This window comes from Fringilla coelebs (genome assembly GCF_963513975.1).
Source record: "Fringilla coelebs genome assembly, chromosome: 27".
In the NCBI taxonomy this organism is placed as follows: Eukaryota; Metazoa; Chordata; class Aves; order Passeriformes; family Fringillidae; genus Fringilla; species Fringilla coelebs.
The window spans coordinates 5,115,803-5,137,772 of NC_140053.1; the positions used below are offsets into that span (position 1 = coordinate 5,115,803).

The 21,970-nt window shown below is 48.8% G+C and overlaps 1 protein-coding gene across 2 annotated transcripts in view; it reads left to right on the top strand.

Moving 5' to 3' along the window:
• MYO1D (myosin ID) overlaps nucleotides 1-21,970 on the top strand; it is a 160,689-nt gene that overhangs the window by 47,189 nt on the left and 91,530 nt on the right. For both annotated transcript variants that reach the window (XM_084222151.1, XM_084222152.1), the window contains 5 exons: nucleotides 2,565-2,635; nucleotides 5,685-5,759; nucleotides 7,173-7,305; nucleotides 15,969-16,135; nucleotides 21,027-21,234. In XM_084222151.1, the coding sequence (XP_084078277.1) occupies nucleotides 2,565-2,635; nucleotides 5,685-5,759; nucleotides 7,173-7,305; nucleotides 15,969-16,135; nucleotides 21,027-21,234 (654 nt within the window). The remainder of the gene's footprint in view (nucleotides 1-2,564; nucleotides 2,636-5,684; nucleotides 5,760-7,172; nucleotides 7,306-15,968; nucleotides 16,136-21,026; nucleotides 21,235-21,970) is intronic.

Genomic DNA, 21,970 nt, shown 5'->3' on the forward strand with positions numbered 1-21,970 from the left:
ACTTCCACCAGCAGAATTTGTGGCAGAATTTTGTGTTCCTGGAGCATGGGGTGTCCTCCTCACATTTATCTAATGCTAATCTGGATGTGCAGATGTGCCAGCTGTTCTAGTGGCCCTTCCCAGTATCACCATTTTTATCCTCAACCTCTCCAAGTTCCATTTATTTTCTGTTGATATTATACTTTGGAAGGATCAAGTGCAGTGACAGACAGTCCATGAATGCCTCAATCTTCAAATTGTGGAGAGTATCAATCTCAACAAACTGGTTGTGAAGAGAAGAGTATCAGAAGATCCATTCCAGTCCACCTGGTGTTGTGTCTTCTTAGACACTGGACAGTGATGAATGCCCGAGTGAGAGCCCAATATAGGACAAATGTGTACTGATAACTTGACGTGCTCCCATTCTTCAGGAGCAGCCCAGGAACCTCCTGGTCTTCCTAATAGGGTTTTTGTGTGGTCTTCTTGGTTTTTAAATCAACAAAGAATTCCACAGCTCAGAAACTCAAGTGAAGAGCTCCTTCTTCCCTGTTTCCCTCCCTCCCCCCTTTTCCATTTTAGATCACACCTCTCACCTCCTAGATGTAAATGGCAAAACACAGTTCTCTTTGTCTTCCACTACATCATCTGCATGTTTTTTGCCATCATCTCTGGCATTTCTTTCCTAACCTGGGGAAGCTGAGTTTGTTGGCCCATCCTCCCAGGGCAGTCAGTCAGGAGGGGATGAGTTTTGCCCTTTAAGCCTCTCCCAGTTCTCCACGTCCTTTTTGAGATGAACGAGGATATTTAAGATCACTGTTGAGTCAGGAAGGGATGGTTTGGGGCCCATCAGTTCCTGTGAACTTTGCCCTTTCTCAGTGGGAATCCCTGCCCTGCTGGGGAGTTCCATTTGCTCTGCTCTGCCCTCATTTAGCTCTTCCCAGGCAGCCCTCAGTGACTGAGTGCCCCCACCCAGCCCTACGACCTTCCCCTTGCCCTCAGATTATGGCTCATTTCAGATGCTGTGAAAGCACAGACTCATGGCAGGCTCCCACAGGATTCCCATTTTTTCCAACACCTTTCTCCTGTCTTTACTCACCCTTGAATGCTGTGAGCTGTCAGTGAGGAGCCAGGTGATCCACTGTATCAATGGACTTGCTGGGGTTTTTTCACTAATTTCAACTGTTTTGTCCAGGAAACACAAAGCTGGGACAGAATCACTCCTTTGGAAAAAGCCAAACCAGCAAACAACAAAATCCCTGATTGCTGTTATGGCTCCTTCCAGCCTCTCCAGAGCTGGATGAGCTTTCAGAGGAGCTTGTGCTGCCAGCTGTGCCCTGTCTGGTAGCACAGACACATTTCTGTTGCCATTTGGTATTTACCCCTTTTATTGACTTGTTGGTTTGAGCTGTGTGTTTGGGTAGCTGAAAAAGGGACTCCCCAGCCCCTGCTGGGAACAAAGCTGCAGCAAGAAAAATGGCTTTGTTTCCCTGGCATTGCCTCATTTCTTCATTTTCCCTGTGTTCTGCTGCACCTTGGTTATCCATCAGCTCTAGCTCCTGGTGCTCCCTGCTCCTGCCATGCTGGGCTTCCCACACCTCTGGGACCTCCTGGGGACCTTGGTACTCACACTCCTTGAGCTCCTCCTTCTGATTAATTTTGTGTAAAATATATTCTGGTTTGTTCATCTGTTCTTACAGTTTGAGCCAATCTATTTTGTGTTCTTGGACACAGGTGAATTTTTGGAGTGTATCTCCCTGCTCCTAATCATCCTTCCTGCCCTTTATTTCAACTGTGATAATTTCCTCTTTTATTTCTCCAAGACTTTTTGTGGATAGCAGATATCTGCTCATAGCCCTTGGTGTTGTTACATTCTGCCTGCAAAGATTTAATTCATCTCCTGCTCCTTTTGCCTATAACAAAATCCTCATTCTTATCTCATACTCCCTTTTGAATTAAGCCAACCCTGATGGATTTTTTGGCTCCTGCTATTACTGAAGGGATGAGTGTGTTACAGGCACTGCTGCTGAACAGCTGCCACGTGGGCACTGGACATCTTGTGTTGTACAGAAGGAATGGGATGGGATGGGATGGGAATTTGAGCCTGGAGCAGTGGGTCTGCAGGGGGTTCCCTGTTTGAGGGGTGTCAGATGACCAGGAGGGATCTGGGACTGAACAAGCCTTGCTGTTGTCACAGCAGTTGGCCCATTTCTCTGCAGAGGAGTTACACTGCAATTGCAAAAACACATAAAGAAAGACTTTAAAAAGTAATAAATTAACTCGTGGGTGCAATGTTTCTCTGCAGGCACGAGTGTTCTTTTTGCATAATGGTGTTTCTGAGATAGTATCAATTTTTTCATAAAATTATAGGCTCTTGCAACTCCATTTCTACAAGCACATGTTCTTACAGTGCATCCATGAAAACATTTTCCAGCAGTGGCTTTCACATCTGCACATTCCCATAGAAAGTGGAATTCCTGTAGTTCCCAGTGCTATTTTGAAGACATTCTATGGAGCTTATAAATCCAGGGCTGGTGTTTTAATATCAATCCATGGGTGGTATTTTAATGTAAGTGAATTTGTTTCAGCTTTGTGCCACAGACAAAACGCTGGAGTTCGACAGAGACTTCCGGATCAAGCACTACGCTGGGGATGTGATGTGAGTTTCCTTCTGAAATAAAGCTGCACATTTTATTTTTGTCTTCCCAGCAGCTCTGAAGTGGTACAATATTCTGATTTACTGCTGCTTCTGGTGCAAGCCAGAATAGCTGTCACACACAATTACAGAGTGCAGCACTTGCTTATCAATTAAATCTTCTGCTGGTGCCTTGCTCGACAGAAAGGGAATTTGTACTTGGAGTGAAACAAAAGGAGAGCGAGGGGTGGGGGTGAGGGGAGAGCAGTGCTCCAGGGAAGAAAAAGGGAAAAAAGGCAGCAGTGTTTATGCAAGAAAGCTACACTGAGCTAATAAAGTCTGGTTTAGACATCTGTTTGGTGTGATTATATAACTCTGGCTTTAAATTCTCCAATCAGTTGGAGCAGGCTGGAAGCCCAGGGGAGAGATAACCTGCAGGAGGGACCAGGGCAGGAGGGTTGGGAAGTGCTTGCCTGGAGCCTGCAGGAACAAGTGCAGGAGGTGACAGCCCTGGGAATGGAGAGTGAGTGGAAGTGAAGCATGCACATGCTAGAAACCATTTGCTGGGAAAGCTGTTGTGTGGAATAACACTGGAGTAATTTAATGGTTTAGGATTTTTGTAACTTCCCATGTCAGAAGAAAGGAAGTTACTGAAGGAAGAATTAATGACTTCTTTTGCCTTGGTATTAATTTTACCTTTAATTTCCAAGGACAACCAGTGTGATCAGACTGCAGCCCATATAGCACAAGCAGGTTATCTTCTGGAGTCTTTGCTGAGCAGTTCCTGACAGACATCCCTGACTTTAGGGGGTTTTGGAGGAGAAAATACAAGGTGCTGAACCTTCTTAGTGGCTGAACCTTCTGAGCTGCCAGTGGCAGTGGACAAATAGTGTAAAAGAAAACTGAAATGTGGAAGGAATCACAGATAGCTCAGGCCCAGATCTTACATGGAGCCCTAAGACTTAATGTGGGCAGGCCCTGGCACAGGGTGCCCAGAGCAGCTGGGGCTGCCCCTGGATCCCTGGCAGTGCCCAAGGCCAGGCTGGACACTGGGGCTGGAGCAGCCTGGGACAGTGGGAGGTGTCCCTGCCATGGCAGGGGTGGCACTGGGTGCCATTTAAAAGGTCCTCTTCCATGACTCTGTGATTTGAGCATGGCTCCATACAGGGATTTGCAGGCTGTGGGTTGATCCCAGAGTCTGTAGGCTGGGATCTGGAGCTCAGGAAACATCTGCATGGGAGTCACTGAATGGGCAGACTTTGGACCTTTTCTGTGAGGAGAGGGCACTGCCTGCCTTGAGACCTGGAGAGATGAAACCCTGGAACAGTGACCTCCTCCAGTGGTTCCTGTGGGAATAGAGGAAGGAAGGAATCTAAAGTGTGTGTGTTTCTGTGTGTGCTGATTTCCAGGGCAGCTCCCAGTCACTACTCAGAGGCTGCTCTGGAACTCAGACTCTCCACTGAGAGAGGGGCAGACTGCACAGATTGAAAAACAAACCTGAATTTCTCTAGGATTGAACACAAACACACACACACTCAGTTTGGAGACAGAATCCTGGGTGTAACTCCTGAATTAGGCCATCCACCCCCTGCCCAGGTGCTGGGAGGTGTCTCAGCCAGCACCTGCACAGCTCCAGGAGCTCTCTGAAGCCAGGTGTGCTGTTCCTGTTTCAGGAGCTCTCTGGAGCCAGGTGTGCTGTTCCTGTGCTGGAGCTCTCTGAAGCCAGGTGTGCTGTTCCTGTGCTGGAGCTCTCTGAAGCCAGGTGTGCTGTTCCTGTCCCAGGAGCTCTCTGAATCCAGGGGTGCTGTTCATGTGCTGGAGCTCTCTGCAGCCAGGTGTGCTGTTCCTGTCCCAGGAGCTCTCTGAAGCCAGGTGTGCTGTTCCTGTCCCAGGAGCTCTCTGAAGCCAGGTGTGCTGTTCCTGTGCTGGAGCTCTCTGGAGCCAGGTGTGCTGTTCCTGTGCTGGAGCTCTCTGGAGCCAGGTGTGCTGTTCCTGTGCTGGAGCTCTCTGGAGCCAGGTGTGCTGTTCCTGTGCTGGAGCTCTCTGCAGCCAGGTGTGCTGTTCATGTTTCAGGAGCTCTCTGAAGCCAGGGGTGCTGTTCCTGTGCTGGAGCTCTCTGGAGCCAGGTGTGCTGATCCTGTCACAGGAGCTCTCTGAAGCCAGGGGTGCTGTTCCTGCTCCAGGAGCTCTCTGCAGCCAGGTGTGCTGTTCCTGTGCTGGAGCTCTCTGAAGCCAGGTGTGCTGTTCCTGCTCCAGGAGCTCTCTGAAGCCAGGTGTGCTGTTCCTGTTTCAGGAGCTCTCTGAAGCCAGGTGTGCTGTTCCTGCTCCAGGAGCTCTCTGAAGCCAGGTGTGCTGTTCCTGTGCTGGAGCTCTCTGAAGCCAGGTGTGCTGTTCCTGCTCCAGGAGCTCTCTGCAGCCAGGTGTGCTGTTCCTGTTTCAGGAGCTCTCTGAAGCCAGGTGTGCTGTTCCTGTGCTGGAGCTCTCTGAAGCCAGGGGTGCTGTTCCTGTTTCAGGAGCTCTCTGAAGCCAGGGGTGCTGTTCCTGTTTCAGGAGCTCTCTGAAGCCAGGGGTGCTGTTCCTGTGCTGGAGCTCTCTGGAGCCAGGTGTGCTGTTCCTGTTTCAGGAGCTCTCTGAAGCCAGGTGTGCTGTTCCTGCTCCAGGAGTTCTCTACAGCCAGGTGTGCTGTTCCTGCTCCAGGAGTTCTCTACAGCCAGGTGTGCTGTTCGTGTTTCAGGAGCTCTCTGCAGTCAGGTGTGCTGTTCCTGCTCCAGGAGCTCTCTGAAGCCAGGTGTGCTGTTCCTGTTTCAGGAGCTCTCTGAAGCCAGGGGTGCTGTTCCTGTTTCAGGAGCTCTCTGAAGCCAGGGGTGCTGTTCCTGGGCTGGAGGTGGGAGCTGGGCCAGGGAGCCCAGTCTCACACTCTGCTCCTGCAGCCATTAGTGATAGCTGGGAGCAGGGCTGGATTAGCATCTGCTGTGTCTGTAGGAGTGCAGGGATGCTGATTCTTTAGCTACCAGCAGCTCACAGAAGGACTTTGCTACTTTGCAATTAACTCTGTTTTTCCTTTATTTTTTAGTTACTCTGTCACTGGATTCATTGATAAAAACAAGGACACTTTATTTCAAGACTTCAAACGCCTCATGTACAACAGGTAAGAATATTAATGAGGTGAATTTTAATCTGATTTTTCAGAATCCTTCTTTGTGGAGTGATGCTATCAGAGACTCAGGTTTTCAGTGATTCTGTCTTCAGTGTGTGTGAATAAACACATTGCTTTGGGATTTGATCTTTGTACATCTCCCATGACCCAGAGGCTGTTAGTTGGATTTTTCTGGGTAAAGTCCTTATTCTGTACATGTTTCTGTTCTGATGCAGCCTTTAATTGAACAGAATTTAAAGTGGTTTTTTTTGAAACCAACTGATTGTGCAATCAAGATTGTGCAGAGCTTGCTTATGCTGCCTGATTTGTCATTAACCCATTGCAGATTTACCATCACTGCTCTGTCTGTAATCAGTGCTGAAGACACTGGGGGGCTTTGGTTAACAACAGAAATCCTCAGCCCCACCTAAAACACCCTGTTTTGAAAGAAAATGGGGGGATAGGTGTGAATCCTTTCATGTCTGCAGTGATGTGAGAAGTGCAAACTATGAGGTCATGTGTGGGGTAAGCAAAAGTTGCCTTCAGAAGCAGATTTGAAATCCTGTCAGAATGTGGGTGGAAGTCCCCATGGAGCTGTTTTTCTTCACCTGACACTAAACATCCTCATTTTGTAATTGCAGCTTTCAGGGGCTCTGCTCAGAGGACAGTGGGCACAAACACCCTGCAGTGGTGGGCTCTGTTTACCTGTGCAGATGTTAAATTGGTCTGCAGCCCTTTGGGCTGACTGGCTGTGCTCCCCTGAGCACTCCCACTGTTCCTGTTTTCAATGCTTCCCATTGACCAGAAAACTTGCAAAATATTTGCTGTGTGGTTTTATCAAATTTAGCCTGTTTTCTGTGAAGTCTCTGGAAAATCCTGTTCCCAAACAGCACTTCCAGCACATTAAAGCCTGGGACAGATTGGCCATTAGATTGCTGTAAATGTGCTCAGTTTCTGTTTGTTCCTGAACTCTTGCCATCCATCAGGGCCCGTTTACCTCACCCTGAACCCTTCAAATATGCAGGCTAAAGTGTATAAATTATTTTATATATCAAGAGAGGTGCAAAAATGCAGCTTGAACACAGGTGACAGGTTCTAAGGGAGGGTGGTGTGGGTCTCCCTCTCCTTTGTGTTGATGAAATTATCTCTGTTGTGCCAGTGAGGCAGCCCCTGCCTTTGATGGATCACTCTGGGATTTTCTCTGTCCTATTCCTGCACATCCTGATCTGAAGGGAGAATGTGCTGGTTGTTTTTCTAGAATATTCAGTTGTAAGCTTAAACTTGCTCTTAAGAGCATGACATGCTGTGCCCAGGGGTCTCACCCTGTGAGCTGGAAGCAGCAGTGGGTCTGGGTAGAGACCAACTGTTGGATTGTCAGTGCAGTGGAAGTGCTGGGAGACTGCAATTAAAGAGATTCTCTTGTAGCTCCAACCCTGTGTTGAAGATGATGTGGCCTGAGGGGAAACTGAGCATCACTGAGGTCACCAAGAGACCTCTGACAGCAGCTACTCTGTTCAAGAACTCCATGATTGCCCTGGTGGACAACCTGACACTGAAGGTAAAGATTCCTGTCTCAACATTGACTCTGACTCCTGATGAGAAGAGTGTGGCTTCTCCCTGGAGAGCTTCCCACCTTCCCATTGCCACCATCCCTCAGGAGCTAAGCTGATCAAAGGCAGAGTGGCCTTGTCTGTGCCAAGCAGGCTTTGGCTGGGCAGGGCTGGAGGGAGGGTCACATCCATCCCCCATGAAGAAGGTGGATTTTTGGCTCCTCCATAACCAGTGCATCTTTCACTTGTAGGAAAGCCAGTCAGTGTTAGGGTTGTGGTTGTGGTTCCAAGTCACATTCACTGGGAGGTTCCTGTGTTTCAGTGTAGTCCTTTCCCTTTCTTTACCGGTCCTAAACTTTCATTGATATTATTGTTATTATTATTATTAATATATCATGTTTAGCAAAGCTCTTTGGGCAGAGGGCACAGAGGATGCTGTTCATGGTGGAGAGATTCTCTCTGGCTTCCCATGCCAGTGGCAATGCAATACAGACCTGTGTGAGTTCCTTCTTTCCTCCTCTTTGCCATGCCAGAGGGTGAGGAGGGAAAGCTGAGGAGGGAAAGCTTTTATTTCAGCCCATATTTCAGTCTGATGTTAGAAGGCATTGCTTGGGCAAGCACCACATTGAGTGATGGAAGGTGGGGAAGGGGATAATCTGGGAAGAGCTGTTGGAGTAGCACAGCTGAGCAAGCCTTGGCAGCTGAGCTGAGATCCCTGAGCAGTGCTGGGGTGTTGCTGGAGCTGGGTGGCCTTGCTGGACTCCTGGCACTGGGGTAGAGCCCACGAGAGATGAACAGAGAGCCCAGGGTGCTGGGGTGTGTCCACATTCAGAATAATAAGGCAATGAGTGCTCTGAGTGTCTTGTGGGAGCTGTGGGAGCAAAGGAGATGGGTCAGAGCGTGACCACCCAGTGCTGGCTGTGCACAGGAAGAGAGAGCTGCCCTCACTTCTTGTGTCCAGAGTTAGGACATGAAATCACACCTGATTTATAGGGTCTCCCCAGAGGGTGCTGGGCACTGTCCAGGCTCCCCAGGGAATGGTCCCAGCCCAGGAGCAGCTGGACAATGCTCCCAGGGGTGGGATTGTGCAGAGCCAGGAGTTTGACTGGATGATCTCTGGGGGTCCTCCCAACAAAGGACATTCTGTGATTCCATGATTCTGTATTTTTGTGTTCCTCTGCTGGAGTGGGTTTGATCTGAGCTCTGCTGGAGGGTCTGGGACCCACCAAAGCTGCCTGGAGGTGCCAGCTGGGCCCCAGTGGGGAGTGCAGCCCCGTGGCTCCCCCAGAATGTTTTGCCTCAGGGCTCCTGAGAAGATGCCCCTGTGAGCCCAGCCCAAGGCCAGGCCTTGCTAAAATAGGCACCAGCAGTCAAAATTGAGAGAGTGCCTGTGTAGGCAGAGAGGAGCTTTCCTGGATGGCAAATCCTGAGCTGCCAGAGCTGGCAAGGTGGCTGTGACCCTGCTGGGCACGGGGACAGACTTCAGTCTGTCTCCCAAGGAGTCAAGACTCATCTGATCTTCCAAATAATCTGCTGGCTGGCCCTGACCTGAATCTGGTACCGGTGTCAGGGGCTGCCAGGAACCCAGGGAGAAGAGCATTTGTGGAAAGAAAAGTTTCTCCTTGGTGCTGCTGGCTGTTATTGCAGGTCTGGTCCTACAGAGTGGTCATGGTCACTTGTGCCCAGCCCAGTGTGGGGAGCCTGAGGCAGCCCAGGAGGGGTTCAGGACAGCAGGAATCACTGGGGATGTGGTGGGGAGGGCTGTGATCAGGGCACAGCAGGGAGCTGGGAGCAGGCAAGTTCAGCAGGCATCCATGGAAAAACTTCCTTTCCTTGTTTATTGGAAACATTATTCCAGGCCACCTGGTAGGTATAAAAATAGAATAGTTCAGAAAATGCTGTGCACTGTGGTGGTTTGAACAATCCCTGCAGCTCCCAGCAGGGCATGGAGAGTTTAAATCCCACCTTATCCATCTTGAATCAGTGGGTACCAGCATTGCTCACTGAAGGCTGCCTGGCTTGGGTGGAATTAATTTACTTCAATCCATTTATCATCAGTATCTCCACCATAATTACCAGCCTTTCCAGGGGTAGGCACAAGCAGGGGCTGTTTCCAAGTCAAATTCACTGGGAGATTCCTGAGTGAGTCTCAGTGTAGTCCTTTCCCTTTCTTTACCTGTCCTAAACTTTCATTGAGAAACTTGTATTGAAGCTTGTTGGTGGTTTTGTGATTTTCTGTTGAATAGCAATGAAGAAAAGAAGATTTAATTAGTGTTGAGATACCAGTGCTGATAAGCATAATTTAAACTCAGCGTGCTCCAAGACCAGATTTCATGGAGTCACAGAATTGTTCAGGCTGGAAAAGCCCTCTGAGACTGAATCCAGCTTATCCCCAGCATGGCCAAGGCCACCACTGACCCCTCAAGTGCCACATCCAGACCTTTTCTGAACACTTGCAGGGATGGGGACTCCACCACTGCCCTGGGCAGCTCTTCCAGGGCTTGAAGACGTCTTCCATGAAGAAATTTTCCCAATGTCCAAACTGAGCCTCCCCTGGCCCAGCCCGAGGCCGTTCCCTCTCCTCCTGTCCCTGTTCCCTGGGAGCAGAGCCCGACCCCCCCTGGCTGTCCCCTCCTGTCAGAGGGTTGGTGAGACCCATCCTGCAGCCAGGCTGGTGTCACTTGAAAGGATCTGAATTTCGGGGAGGTTCCTTAGACAAGACCCCTGCACACAATCTTTGTGTACTTCAGGCAGTAATTCAGAGTGCAGACAGCTTGTGTCTGGCTGCTCTGCCCCGAGCATCTCTGTGAGGTGACTTTTGGGACAGTTAATGATATGTACATGTCATTAGCAAGCCAATAATTGGGTATTCAGGCCAGGCCAGCAAGATGCTGGTTATGCACAAAGAACTGGATCTCTGCCTCAGTCACTGCCAGTCTGGACACTTGGCTCTTCCCTCTGCTGGGCTGGAAGCCCTGCTGGTGAAGGCACTCTCTGTTTTGGGTACACCACCCCTGCAGTTCCAGGTGCTCTCTTCCTTTCCTGGGGCTGTTACTCATTTTTCCTGTGCTGAATTTGAGAATGAAGCTGCACTAGTGGGGAGTCAATAGTGACACTCTCTGTGTGTCTTGACTGTGGCTTGGACCCTGCAGGACTTTTTTGGGAAGCCTGTGGTCACAGCTGATGGAAACAGCTCTGAACACAGGGTTGCACAAACTGCTGAGGTCTAGAGATGGCAGAGGAATAAAGTTCCTTAGGGGAGGTAACACCAGTTCATGTTATTCTCAGCTGTTTCTCAAAAAAACAAGTTGCAGATAGGCTTGGGGTTTGTGCAGCTTGAGCTGATGGTTTATTGACATTTCCCGGTGTGCCCGGTGCATTCAGTGCTCCTTGTCTCACCTGGGCTGCTCTGCCTCAGTGCTTCTCTGAAAACTCCTTCAGACCACATTTATATGCTCAGATTCTGTAGTCCTCAACAGGATGGCAGCCCAGGAGTTCCTCTTGATTGATATTCATGTTTGGCCTCCCTGGAAAGCTGCAGGGCTTTTGGCTGTAGCAAGAGTGTCTTTAAACCCTCCTTTGGAGGAATAGTCTCCAAAAGTGCCAATCTGAATAACAATAATCTTGGAATTTTAGAATTGTTAAGGCTGGAATAGACATTTAATTAAGATCATTGAGTTCAACCATCAGCTCAGCACCACCAGAATATCAAAGTCTGTGCCTGCAGTAGCTGCAGCATTAAAGTTATTTAACTTTTCTGCTACTTAAAATAAAAACTTTTAAAATTCTCTTTTGTTGCTATTCTGGTTTTAACCTGAATTTTGGTGGTGAAGCAGAGCTCTGCAGTCTCTGGGAGGAGGGCAGGTGTTGAGGTCACTGGGATGTCTCAGGAGCTTCCCTAGGGTCAGTGCCATGGCACTGGTGGTGTTAACAGTGCAGGGGCTGTTCTCAAAGCTGGTTTTAATTTCAGCTTCTGCAAACACAAGTCCATATGGAGACACTGGAAATGTGGCTGGAAATGCCCCACCTCCAATCCTGGGGCAGTTTTGGGGCTCCCATAACAAGAAGGACACTGAGGGGCTTGGGGTGTCCAGAGCAGGGAGCAGAGCTGGGGAGGGTCTGGAGCCCCAGGAGGGGCTGAGGGAGCTGGGCAGGGGCTCAGCCTGGAGCAAAGGAGGCTCAGGGGGCCCTTGTGGCTCTGCACAGCTCCTGCCAGGAGGGGACAGCCAGGGGGTCGGGCTGTGCTCCAGGGAACAGGGACAGGAGCAGAGGGAACGGCCTCAGGCTGGGCCAGGGGGGTTGAGGCTGGATAATAAATGGGAAAATTTACTGCTGGAGAAGGTGGTCAGGCATTGGCACAGCTGCCCAGGGCAGTGGTGGAGTGCCCATCCCTGAGGGATATAAAAGCCATGTGGGTGTGGCACTTGGGGGCAGTGGTGGCCTCGGCAGTGCTGGGATCAGCTGGGTTTGATGACCTCAGAGGGCTTTTCCAGCCTGAGCAATTCTGTGACTCCATGAAATCTGGTTTTGGAGCACACTGAGTTTAAATTATGCTTATGAGCACTGGTATCTCAATGCTGCTGAAATCCTCCAGATTTCCAGAGTCTTTTAGGGAAAAGCTTCCTGTAGGTAGGAAAAAGTACTATGGTTTTTCCAAAACCACACCACTCAAAACAAAAACTGGCTTTTCTAGTTGCCATGTGCCATTTCTCAAGAACGTGTTTTACTGCCCAAGCCCTTTTCTCTGTGGTGGATTATTTTGGGTGGCTGTTTTGTAAATCCTGACACACAAAGCCCTGTGGCTGCCCCAGCTGTGACTGACAATCTTCTCTGGGGACTCTCTGGATGTGCATCTCCTCCTTATTTCTTTTCTTTTTTTCCTCCTCTGTAACTCCTTTTGTCTGACTCTTCCTTCCATCTCTCCCCTCTTCTATCCAGGCTGACAGGCTTCACCTCTGCTAAGTTATAATGTCATCATTGTGACTGACTGGACACATCCAGCACAAATTTGTCTGTCCTGTCCCATCCCTTCTTTCTTGTAAGGAGCTATAAAGTACAGAAAAGAAACCCCTCAAGAAAGAGTTTGTTTAGGGTGCAATGGCTTAAAACTGGTTTGGTTTCTTTTTAACACTTAAAAATCTAAAAGCTGCTCAGCTTGATGGAAAAAAAATAAAATCAGCTGCAATTAGACATCTAAAGAGCTTTCAAAGCTGGGGCCTTTGTGTCTCTGCATTTCAGTTCTTCCCTTTACAAACTGCAGTTCTCTGACAGCAAGAATGGGAGCTGCATAATTATCCCCCTGAAGAGCTGGGGCTTGGGGATTTGGAAGCATGGAATAATCTACTTTAGAATTTACTCCAGGAGCTGTCATTTCTGAGAGGCTTTAATTACACTGTAATTGCACTGATAGATGATCTCCTGTCTGTGCAGGCACTTCCCATTCCTGCTTTCCAAAGGATTTCAGCCTTTTTATATCAAATCAGGCACAGTTGCTGCCCTTTGTGCTGGACCTGAAGTCACAGATTTGAGGGGTTTTCAGGGGTTTTGAGGGGTTTTGCATTTGTGAGTGGCAGAGCTGTGCCTGACAGCCCAGCCTGTGCTGGGGGATTCTGTGGCATCATGAGGAACAGCTGAGAATTGTTCCTCAGTTCTGCTGTGTCAGCAGTGAACAAGTGACACTCCTGGAATTCCTGCTCCTAATGATATGTCCAGAGAAGCTGTGGCTGCCCCATCCCTGCAAGTGTCCAGGGCCAGGCTGGAGCCACCTGGGATTGTGGAAGGTGTCCCTGCCCATGGCAGGGGGTGGCTCTGGGTGATCTTCACAGTCCCTTCCAACCCAAACCATCCCATGGTGCTTTAGTTTGGATGCTCTGTTCCCAAGGCTTTGCAGTTCTGTGGATATTTGTGATATCAACCCCCTCTAGGGATTTAGATGATTTATATTCATCCTGCCACCAGATGCAGCACAGGGCAGGTCTGACCCCATCTCTGGGTCAGAAAAGGGCTTAATCCCACATGGAAGATGCAGTGGCTTGTGGCAGCTTTCAGGATAGGAGGCTCTGCTTTCCAAGGTCTGCCTCTCTTGGCCCATTCATGGCTCACACTCATCCCTGGGCTGGTCCAGGGGCTGCAAAGCTTCAGGTTGTGTCAGGACTAGCCAGGACAGCCATGGGTGATCCTGTTCCCTCAGCATTACTGAAGGGAAATGACAATTTGGGGCCTTCCCTATTATGCTGAGATTGGGTAAGTGACCTCAAATCATGGAAATAAGGCTGAATAGACAAATCATAGAAAATAGGCCTGAGGGGCACCTTGGGAGTGCACCTAATTCACCTCCTGTTTGAGGACACCTCTGCCTGTATCTTCCTTTTGCAGGCTCTTCTCCCCACTGATGGATGTTCCCTCCTTCCCACAGGCATTCTGTTCCCACTCCTTGTTTTCCTGAAGCTTAATCTGAATTTTTATACTGTCCTTAAAACCATTACTTCTTTGTCCTAAAGCTGAATGTTTGCATTTCCTCATATCTATCCTTTAAATACACAAAATCTCCCACCAGGGGGGTTCTGTGCCTGGTCCTTCTAGGCTAAACCCACAATTCCTCTGAGTCACATTTGCTGGATTTTTGATTTTTCTTGTTCTTTCTTGCCCTGACTCACATTCCCAGTTGAACTGCAGTGCTCTGGCTGCATGAGATGCTCAGAGAACTAGAAATGTGTTGTGGTTTTTGTATTGCAATTTTCCTGTTCCTGAGCCCTTTCCTAGAAAAACATGGAAACGTGGATTTGCCTCACATCAGCTGGAGCTTCTGGATCTCTTTAGCACCAGACTCAAATCAGTTTTTCATTCTTTATTTACTAACTATTTCTGCTAAATGTGGAACTTTGCATTTGTTCTCACTAACTCAATCCCTTTTTCCTCCCCCCCAGACCTTTCCTCCCCTTTGTTACCCCTGAGTTCTTGAGGCCATCAGGAGTGCTGGAACAGAGCAGGCTCCTCTGGAGAATTCCTGGGCCTTCCCTTTTGGGATCCCTCAGGATCCTCAGGGCAGTGTTAGAGGTGGTTTCACAGCCATTTGCTTCATCTGGTCCAGATTGCTGAAAGGTCATTGCTGTTATCAGCTGTGGTTATCAAAGGTGACATTTTGTCACGTTCAGATGTCACCCAGGCTGGTTTTCTCCCTTAATCCCCATGTCAGAGCTGCCTTTGGAATGCTGCAGTTGCTGTGCATCTGTGATGCTCTCTGACAGTCTCTGGCCATACTGGGCCCTACTGGGATCCTCTTGGAGCTCTCTCTGAGGCTGAGGCTGGGTGGGCTCTGCCACTCCTTTTGCAAGGGCCACTTAAAGAGTTTTATCTGTTAATGTTAGAAGAATCCAAGTTGAAAAGCCACGGTGGCTTTAGATGATGTTGTGCCACGGGAGGGTCAGGCTGGATCTCAGGGAAAGGTTCTGCCCCCAGAGGGTGCTGGGCACTGCCCAGGCTGCCCAGGGAATGGTCTGGAGGCTGCCAGAGCTCCAGGAGCTCTCAGGGATGCCCAGGGTGGGATTGTTGAGGTGTCTGTGCAGGAGTTGGACTGGATGATCCTTGAGGTCTATCTAAGAATGTTTTGTGATTCTCTGATTATTAATTGCTTTTCCACACACCAACAAAGTTAGGAGTGGGATAGAAAAGGCCAGCCATGAAGAGGAAGAAATTAATGAACTCCAAAAGCCAGTGTGATGAAAGTCAGAAGTTTAAAGGCTTTGTAGCCACCCCTCAAGGCTGCTGCTGGTTACAGGTCATATTGGCCTAAACAAAAATCACTTTTAATCTCATAAAAATGATAGCAAACATCAGAATGCTCCAAAGAGCTGTGTGTGACTTACCTCAGGGTGCAGGAGGGCTGGCAGGGAAAGGAGTGTGACCCCGTGGGACTCACCTGGACATCCAGGGCCAGCCCCAGCAGCACAGGGCAGGACTTCTGCAGGGTGGAATAAAGCCACCCCTCCCCATCCCATCTTCCCTGCCCCCTGCACGTCCCAGATGGTGCAGAAGGGGGAACTCATGTGCTGGTGGGCTGTTTGTGCTGAGGAAGGGGTGGGCTGGAGGCAGCTGGGTTTGGGGCTCCATCATTTCCCTTGTTCAGCTGTGTTGGAGCTGGGGGTGTTTGGCTTGGCTCAGCACAGATAAAAGTGATGGAGTGACCAGGCTGCTTTTGGAGGTGATGCAGGCAAAGCCATATCCAACAGGGCAGTGAATTCCATGAATTCCACGGGTTTGATATCTTTTCTGAGGACTGATGTTGTTATCCTCACAGCAGAGGAGGAGGGGGATGTGGTGCTGGGCAGGTGCACAGCAAAGGCCGGTGGAGCTGCAGTGGGGAACACTTGGCTCCTGTAAGGGGTCATGGCAGGGTGTGAAGGAGGGGAACGTTGAATCACAGAATCAGCCAGGGTGGAAAAGACCTTTGAGACCATTGAGTCCTTCCTATGACCCAACAGCACCTTGTCACCCAGCCCATGGCACTGAGTGCCAGGCTTTCCTTAAACACTGTTACTGTCACCTCTGTTTGAACCTTCTGATTGTGCTGAGCAGCCAGACCTCGCGGGCTGCGCTCCCAGCTGCTGCAGGAGGGGCTGTGTCTGCACACAGGGGGCTCTGCCAGGGTGACACCGCTGTCCTCTGTCCCCAGGAGCCCTACTACGTGCGCTGCATCAAGCCCAACGACAAGAAGTCCCCTCAGCTCTTTGACGAGGAGCGCTGCCGGCACCAGGTGGAGTACCTGGGGCTGCTGGAGAACGTGCGCGTGCGCCGCGCCGGCTTCGCCTACCGCCAGAGCTACGAGAAGTTCCTGCACAGGTGAGACACGGCTGCCCAGGGAGAAACAGGCAGCCCTGACCTAGGGAGTGACTGCAGCTGGCTCCATTGATTCAGAAGGCTGAACAGTGGCTTTATTGGAACTGTATTATTATTATTGAAACAGGACGAGCCCTGTGGCAGGGAGAAATGATGAGGAGGACTTCATCTTATCAGAAGGCTAATGAATTATTTTATTATACTATATTATTCTATACTAAATTACATTACATCTAAACTGAACCTGCCAAGCACACAACTGCACACACTGCATAGAATCTCACGATTGTCAGCCCACAGTCCCTACACACACACACACACACACACACACACACACCTGGTCCTGATGGGCCAGGGAAACAAAACACCATCACTTTGGGTAAACAATCTCCATATTGCATTCTGCTGGGGCACAAACACAGGCACAGCAAATAAGATAAGAATTGTTTTTCCTTTCTCTGAGGTTCAGAGAATGTGAAACCCAGAAATATTCTTGGGAAGAATTGTGCCTTGCTTTCCTCTGTGAAGAGAAATTTGGCAACATATTATATTACATTATACTATAGCATAATAAAGAAATACTATACTATACTATACTATACTATACTATACTATACTATACTATTACTATACTATTACTATACTATTACTATACTATACTACACTACATACTAAAGAAAAGTACAGTCGTGACTGTCTCCAGACAGCCAGGACACAGCTTTTTCCCCAACTGGACAAGGAAACCAAACAATCCTCAGCAGAATCCAACTGACAAATCACTTCAGGTAAACAACACATTCCACATGTGCAAAACCAACAGGAGCAGCAAGTAGAGATAAGAATTTTCTCTTCTTCTCTCTGTGCTTCTCCAGGAAGACTCCTGTGAGAGCGAATTATCTCTCTCCCTGTTCAGAGAATGTGAATGCCACAGGCTGCCAGCACTGCCCAGCTCCTGGAGCTGTGCTTGGTTTAAATCAGCTCCTGGGTAGGCTGGAACAGATCCCACAGGAGTGTGGATGCCCCGTTTCTGCTGTGCCTAAGGGGCCACTCTGATTCAGCTGTGCCCAGGTGGCTGCTCTGGTTCTGCTGTGCTGGGGTGTTTGTGCTGCTCAGGCTCAACTTTGCTGAAACTCACTGTCTGTTTTAATCTGCACTGGGAATGTGTAATGAGGAGCTTCCCCTGAGTATCACCCTAAAACCTGAGCTAATTAACTGGTGTTTTCTGTCTGAATTGGCTAATTGTTGTTGCAAGAGGTGGTGTGTCTGGGGGAGCATGTGATGGTGCATGCTGACATTATGTGGGAAAACCCCTGGATTTTAAAATGGGAAGTCTGAAAAGGGGGATGGTATCGTGACCCCATTAAATGTAGTTTTGATTCTTCTTGCCCTCTTAATTCCTATCAGACGTGTGACAAATGACATGTTTTAGATTGAAATTTGTCTTAAGGCTGCACTAAATTAATGTGGCCCCTGAATGTTCAGCCTGCTCTGATGGAACAGTGAATGGAATTTTTGTTCTGTTATTGAATCAGGTGAGAAAAGAGCTATGAGAATAAAAAAAATTAAACTATCCAAGCAGGTGGTGTTTCATGAGTTAGAAACAAAGTGCTGGTGAAAGATCTTTGCTGTTCACGGTGGAGATTTGCCTGGATATATCATAATACCCAAGATGGAATGAAAGGCTCTGGCTTTCTAAATCCAGTCTGCAGCACTGGAGTTCAGTTTCCTGAACCATTCTGCAGTGGATAGAGTGTACTTTCACCTCACATGTGGAATCCATTACAGTTTACTCTTAAGATTTGTGTATTTGCTATTAATATAAACAGCTGCTTTGTTTTTAATGAATGTTTGATGAGCTCCTGTGAGCTCCAGCCCTGCAGTGTTTGCAGCCAGGAAACCAAACCAGCACATGGCCACTGCTTCAGCTTTTGGGCTGCTGGAACAGGAGTCCTGCCCAGCCCTGGAGTGGGATTTGACATTCAGAGTGAGGGATCAGATGCTGTGTGTGTGGTGCTGCTCCAAGCCTGGTCTGCAGTGGCTTTTCTAAATTAAAAAAAGGAGAAAAATAAAACCAGAAAAATAGCTTCTCTTTCTGTAGGAGAAGAGTTTGTCAATATTTAGCCCTAAATCCTGTAAGGTAGGTGATATCTCTTCTCTCAGAAGGGAATGAAGTGAAGCACAGTTAAGGCCATTATAAATGTCCTTCTCAAGCTTTCTTTGGATAAAGAAAACCTTTCTTTGAGCTCTGTGCAAGCCAGGCTGCCCTTTCTAATTTCAAGTATTTTCTGTTGGACCAGGACAGGCTGTCCCTTCCTGTGATCATGGCATCATCCAGTTGGGTGGCACTTACACAGATGGGGAGCATTCTCTTGGTTTAATCTATAAATGACCATTAAAAAAAGCTGATTGGGTTTCAGGAAGGGGTTTGGGAGTGTAATCCAACCCTTTCCACACAGAGGCATCCATATGCCTACCCCATGCCGTGTCAAACATAGCTTGGAATCAACACTGAGAGCTGGGAACAGCAGGCTGGGAAGGGACAGGGAGGCCCAGCTGCAGCTGCACACCCAGCAGTGTTCATTAAAGCTTCACCATTTAGTGGCTTCCAGAAATCTTGGCTCTTAGGAGTGCTGGACTGGGAAATGTTAACTCCAGGAGCAGGCTCATCCCTGTTGGGTGTTTCCATAGGGAGGTACAGAGGGGAAGGAGAAACAAAGGTGTTTGGAAGGGGGGGTTCCATGTCTGAGTGACCTTGGAAGCTGTGGGGATCTGCAGGCAGGAGAGGGGCAGGGCTGTGGTGTCAGAGAGCAGATTTATTCCAGACTCTGCCTGGCTATAATTAGCACCAGGCCAGGATTGTGAGTGGCTGTGGCATCCAGGCCATGCCCTGTGCTGCAGGGAATGAGTTGGTGGCATTGTGTGACACTCATGGGGACAATGGGAACAGAGGGACAGCTGGGATGTTCCACCTGCTGTGGCTGGGAGGGAGGGCAGCCATCAGCACTGGGGTGTCTTTAATGGGAAGGAGCAGGAGGGTTTAACACCTGGGCCAGGTTTTCAGTGCTGTGACATTCCTTCTCTCCTGAGCTCCTTGATGGGGCAGGCCTGGCTCATAGCCTGGGTCCCCAGCCTGATCCATAGCCTGGATCCCAGCCTGATCCATAGCCTGGGTCTGAACCTGATCCATAGCCTGGGTCTGAACCTGATCCATAGCCTGGATCTGAACCTGATCCATAGCCTGGGTCTGAACCTGATCCACAGCCTGGGTCTGAACCTGATCCATAGCCTGGGTCTGAACCTGATCCATAGCCTGGGTCTGAACCTGATCCACAGCCTGGGTCTGAACCTGATCCATAGCCTGGGTCCCAGCCTGATCCATAGCCTGGATCCAAAACTGATCCACAGCCTGGATCCAAACCTGATCCACAGCCTGGATCCAAACTTGATCCACAGCCTGGATCCCAGCCTGATCCATAGCCTGGATCCCAGCCTTGTTCCCAGCTCAGGGGGTGGGGGTTGCACTGCCAGTGCTTTTTGCTCTTTTATTTTTTCTTTTTCCTAACGTAACTGTCTCGAGGTGAGAGATGTTTCCCAGTGGGTGAATTATTGCAGGAACATTTTCCTGATGAGAACAGGGCAGAGAATCCAGTGTGCAGCACTGGTGTCTGTGTGTGTGAGAGCAGGAATGCTTTTGCCAGCACGTGCTAAATCTTCTGGGAGTCTGAAGGGAGGTTTTTAATCCTGTTTATTTATCAGTGAGATCCCTGTAACCCCTGGGGATGGTGTTCCCTGCTTAAGCCACTGTGCACCTCCATTCCCCCCCTTCCAAAGGCTGATGTGATGAATGAATGGGCGCTGGGATGTGTTTCCATTCAGGCTCCGGGGCTGTTCCGTGTTCTTTGAGCCTCCTGCCGTGCCGCTCCCAGGAAAAGGGGGATTGTGAGGCCCATCAAGTGTAACTGAGAGCTGAGAGCTCTGAAGCTTTGAGATTGATGCCTGCCTTGGCTGCGTGCTTTGAAGTGCCAAGTGGCTGAGCTCCCTTAGTTCCTGTTTTATTTAGAACAGGGCTTCGAGATCCATTCCAGGGAAAACTATTCCAGCTCTTGTTATGTCCATAAATCTAATGCAGCAAATTCACTGTTGCTTTTTGCAAACGCTTGTTCCCCTAATCAGCATTTCCTGGGCTGGTAAATCTTACAGAGCTTGGGCTGATCTTGGTGCTTGGGGTTTGATTTGTAGATGTCTTAGTTCCAGTCTGCATTTCTCTGTACTGGAAAATGCAGTTTGGAGAGTGAGGATGGGAGGGATGGCTGACCCACAGTTACAGGCAGTGTTTGCACAGACTGGGGCAGCCAAAGCTCTGCTGGGGGGATGGGAAGTTTGTTAGAAATTACTCCCAGAGTGATGCACGAGAAAAAATTATTTGCAGAATTTTTAAATCCAGGTTTTCTGACAAAGCAATTGGTTGCAGGTGGCTTCTCATGCAGAATGTGAACAAAACAAAGCTTTCCTTCCTTACAGAAAAAAAAACCAAACCAAGCAAAACCTAAACAAACAAATAATAATTAAAATTGGGTAGTGAAGGTGTGAAAAATGGGACAAATCTGCAGGAGACCAAGGCTGAGTTTGTTCCCTTGTATCAGTTCAGTGCTGATGGATTGAGCTCCTCCCAATATTAATTTGCAGCATCTCACAAAATCATGCATCTTCTGTAGTAATTTTCCTTGTATTTTGAGCTTCATGATTCCTACAGAGGATGTCTTCAGACTCTTCCATCTATACTCAGTTTTATTACAATTTAATTGATCATTTTTTCTAAAACCAGTTGAAGGTTGCCCTTCTCTAGCACCTTGGTGGCAAGCTCGCATTTGCAAATGGTACCTTTTAATTCCAGGTACAAGATGATCTCTGAATTCACTTGGCCCAACCACGAGCTGCCCTCAGACAAGGAGGCAGTGAGGAAGCTCATCGAGTGCCACGGCTTCCAGCACGACGTGGCCTACGGCAGGACCAAGCTCTTCATCCGCACGCCGCGCACGCTCTTCACCCTGGAGGAGCTGCACGCCAAGATGCTCGTCAGGATCGTCCTCTTCCTGCAGAAGGTAAAGCTCCCCCTGCCTCAGCAACTCAGCTCCAGTTCCTTGAACCACCCTTGCTCTCCTTTCTGGCTCTGTTGCTGCACAGATTCCAGACTTTGGTCGCTGCTGGATATTTTTAGGGCGCTTTCCATGGTGCTCTCTGGAGCCTTGGTGTGGTGGGAGCTGTAGCACCTAAAAGGTTGTTCATTGGCACTGTCATATTTTCTGAAAAATCCTTTCTGAGAATCTCTGCTGGTCAGAGTGACTCTGAGATACGTACAAGTCTCTTTTTTCCCAGCCCAGCAGGGAAGAAAAGGTCAGGATTCTTCTGTTCTCATTCTCAAGGTTGTTTATAATTTCTTATCTATAAAATTCTTTCTCTGGCCCAGCGAGGTCTGTCTGGCAGGTTGGATTGAGGCACACTGGTGTTATCTTTTGTACTAAAAACTGTGTGTACATTATTTACCATAACTTCCCAATACCTGTCACCTATGTTAGACAGTGAGTTCCTAACTTAAACCAATCCAAAAATGCCAACATCACCCAGAAGATGGAGGCTAGGAAGAAGAAAGAAGAAGGACAAGGCACAACCAAGTTCCTCCATCTTGGGACCCCAAACCCCCATTCAAAAAAACCCCAAAATCTACTTTTCACCCCATGACAAACTAACTGTTATTCTACTTAAACTCTCTTGACTTGTAATTCTTCATATAAAGGTGGTGATTTGCTCCATGGGTCAAAATCAAAGTCACAGGTGTCT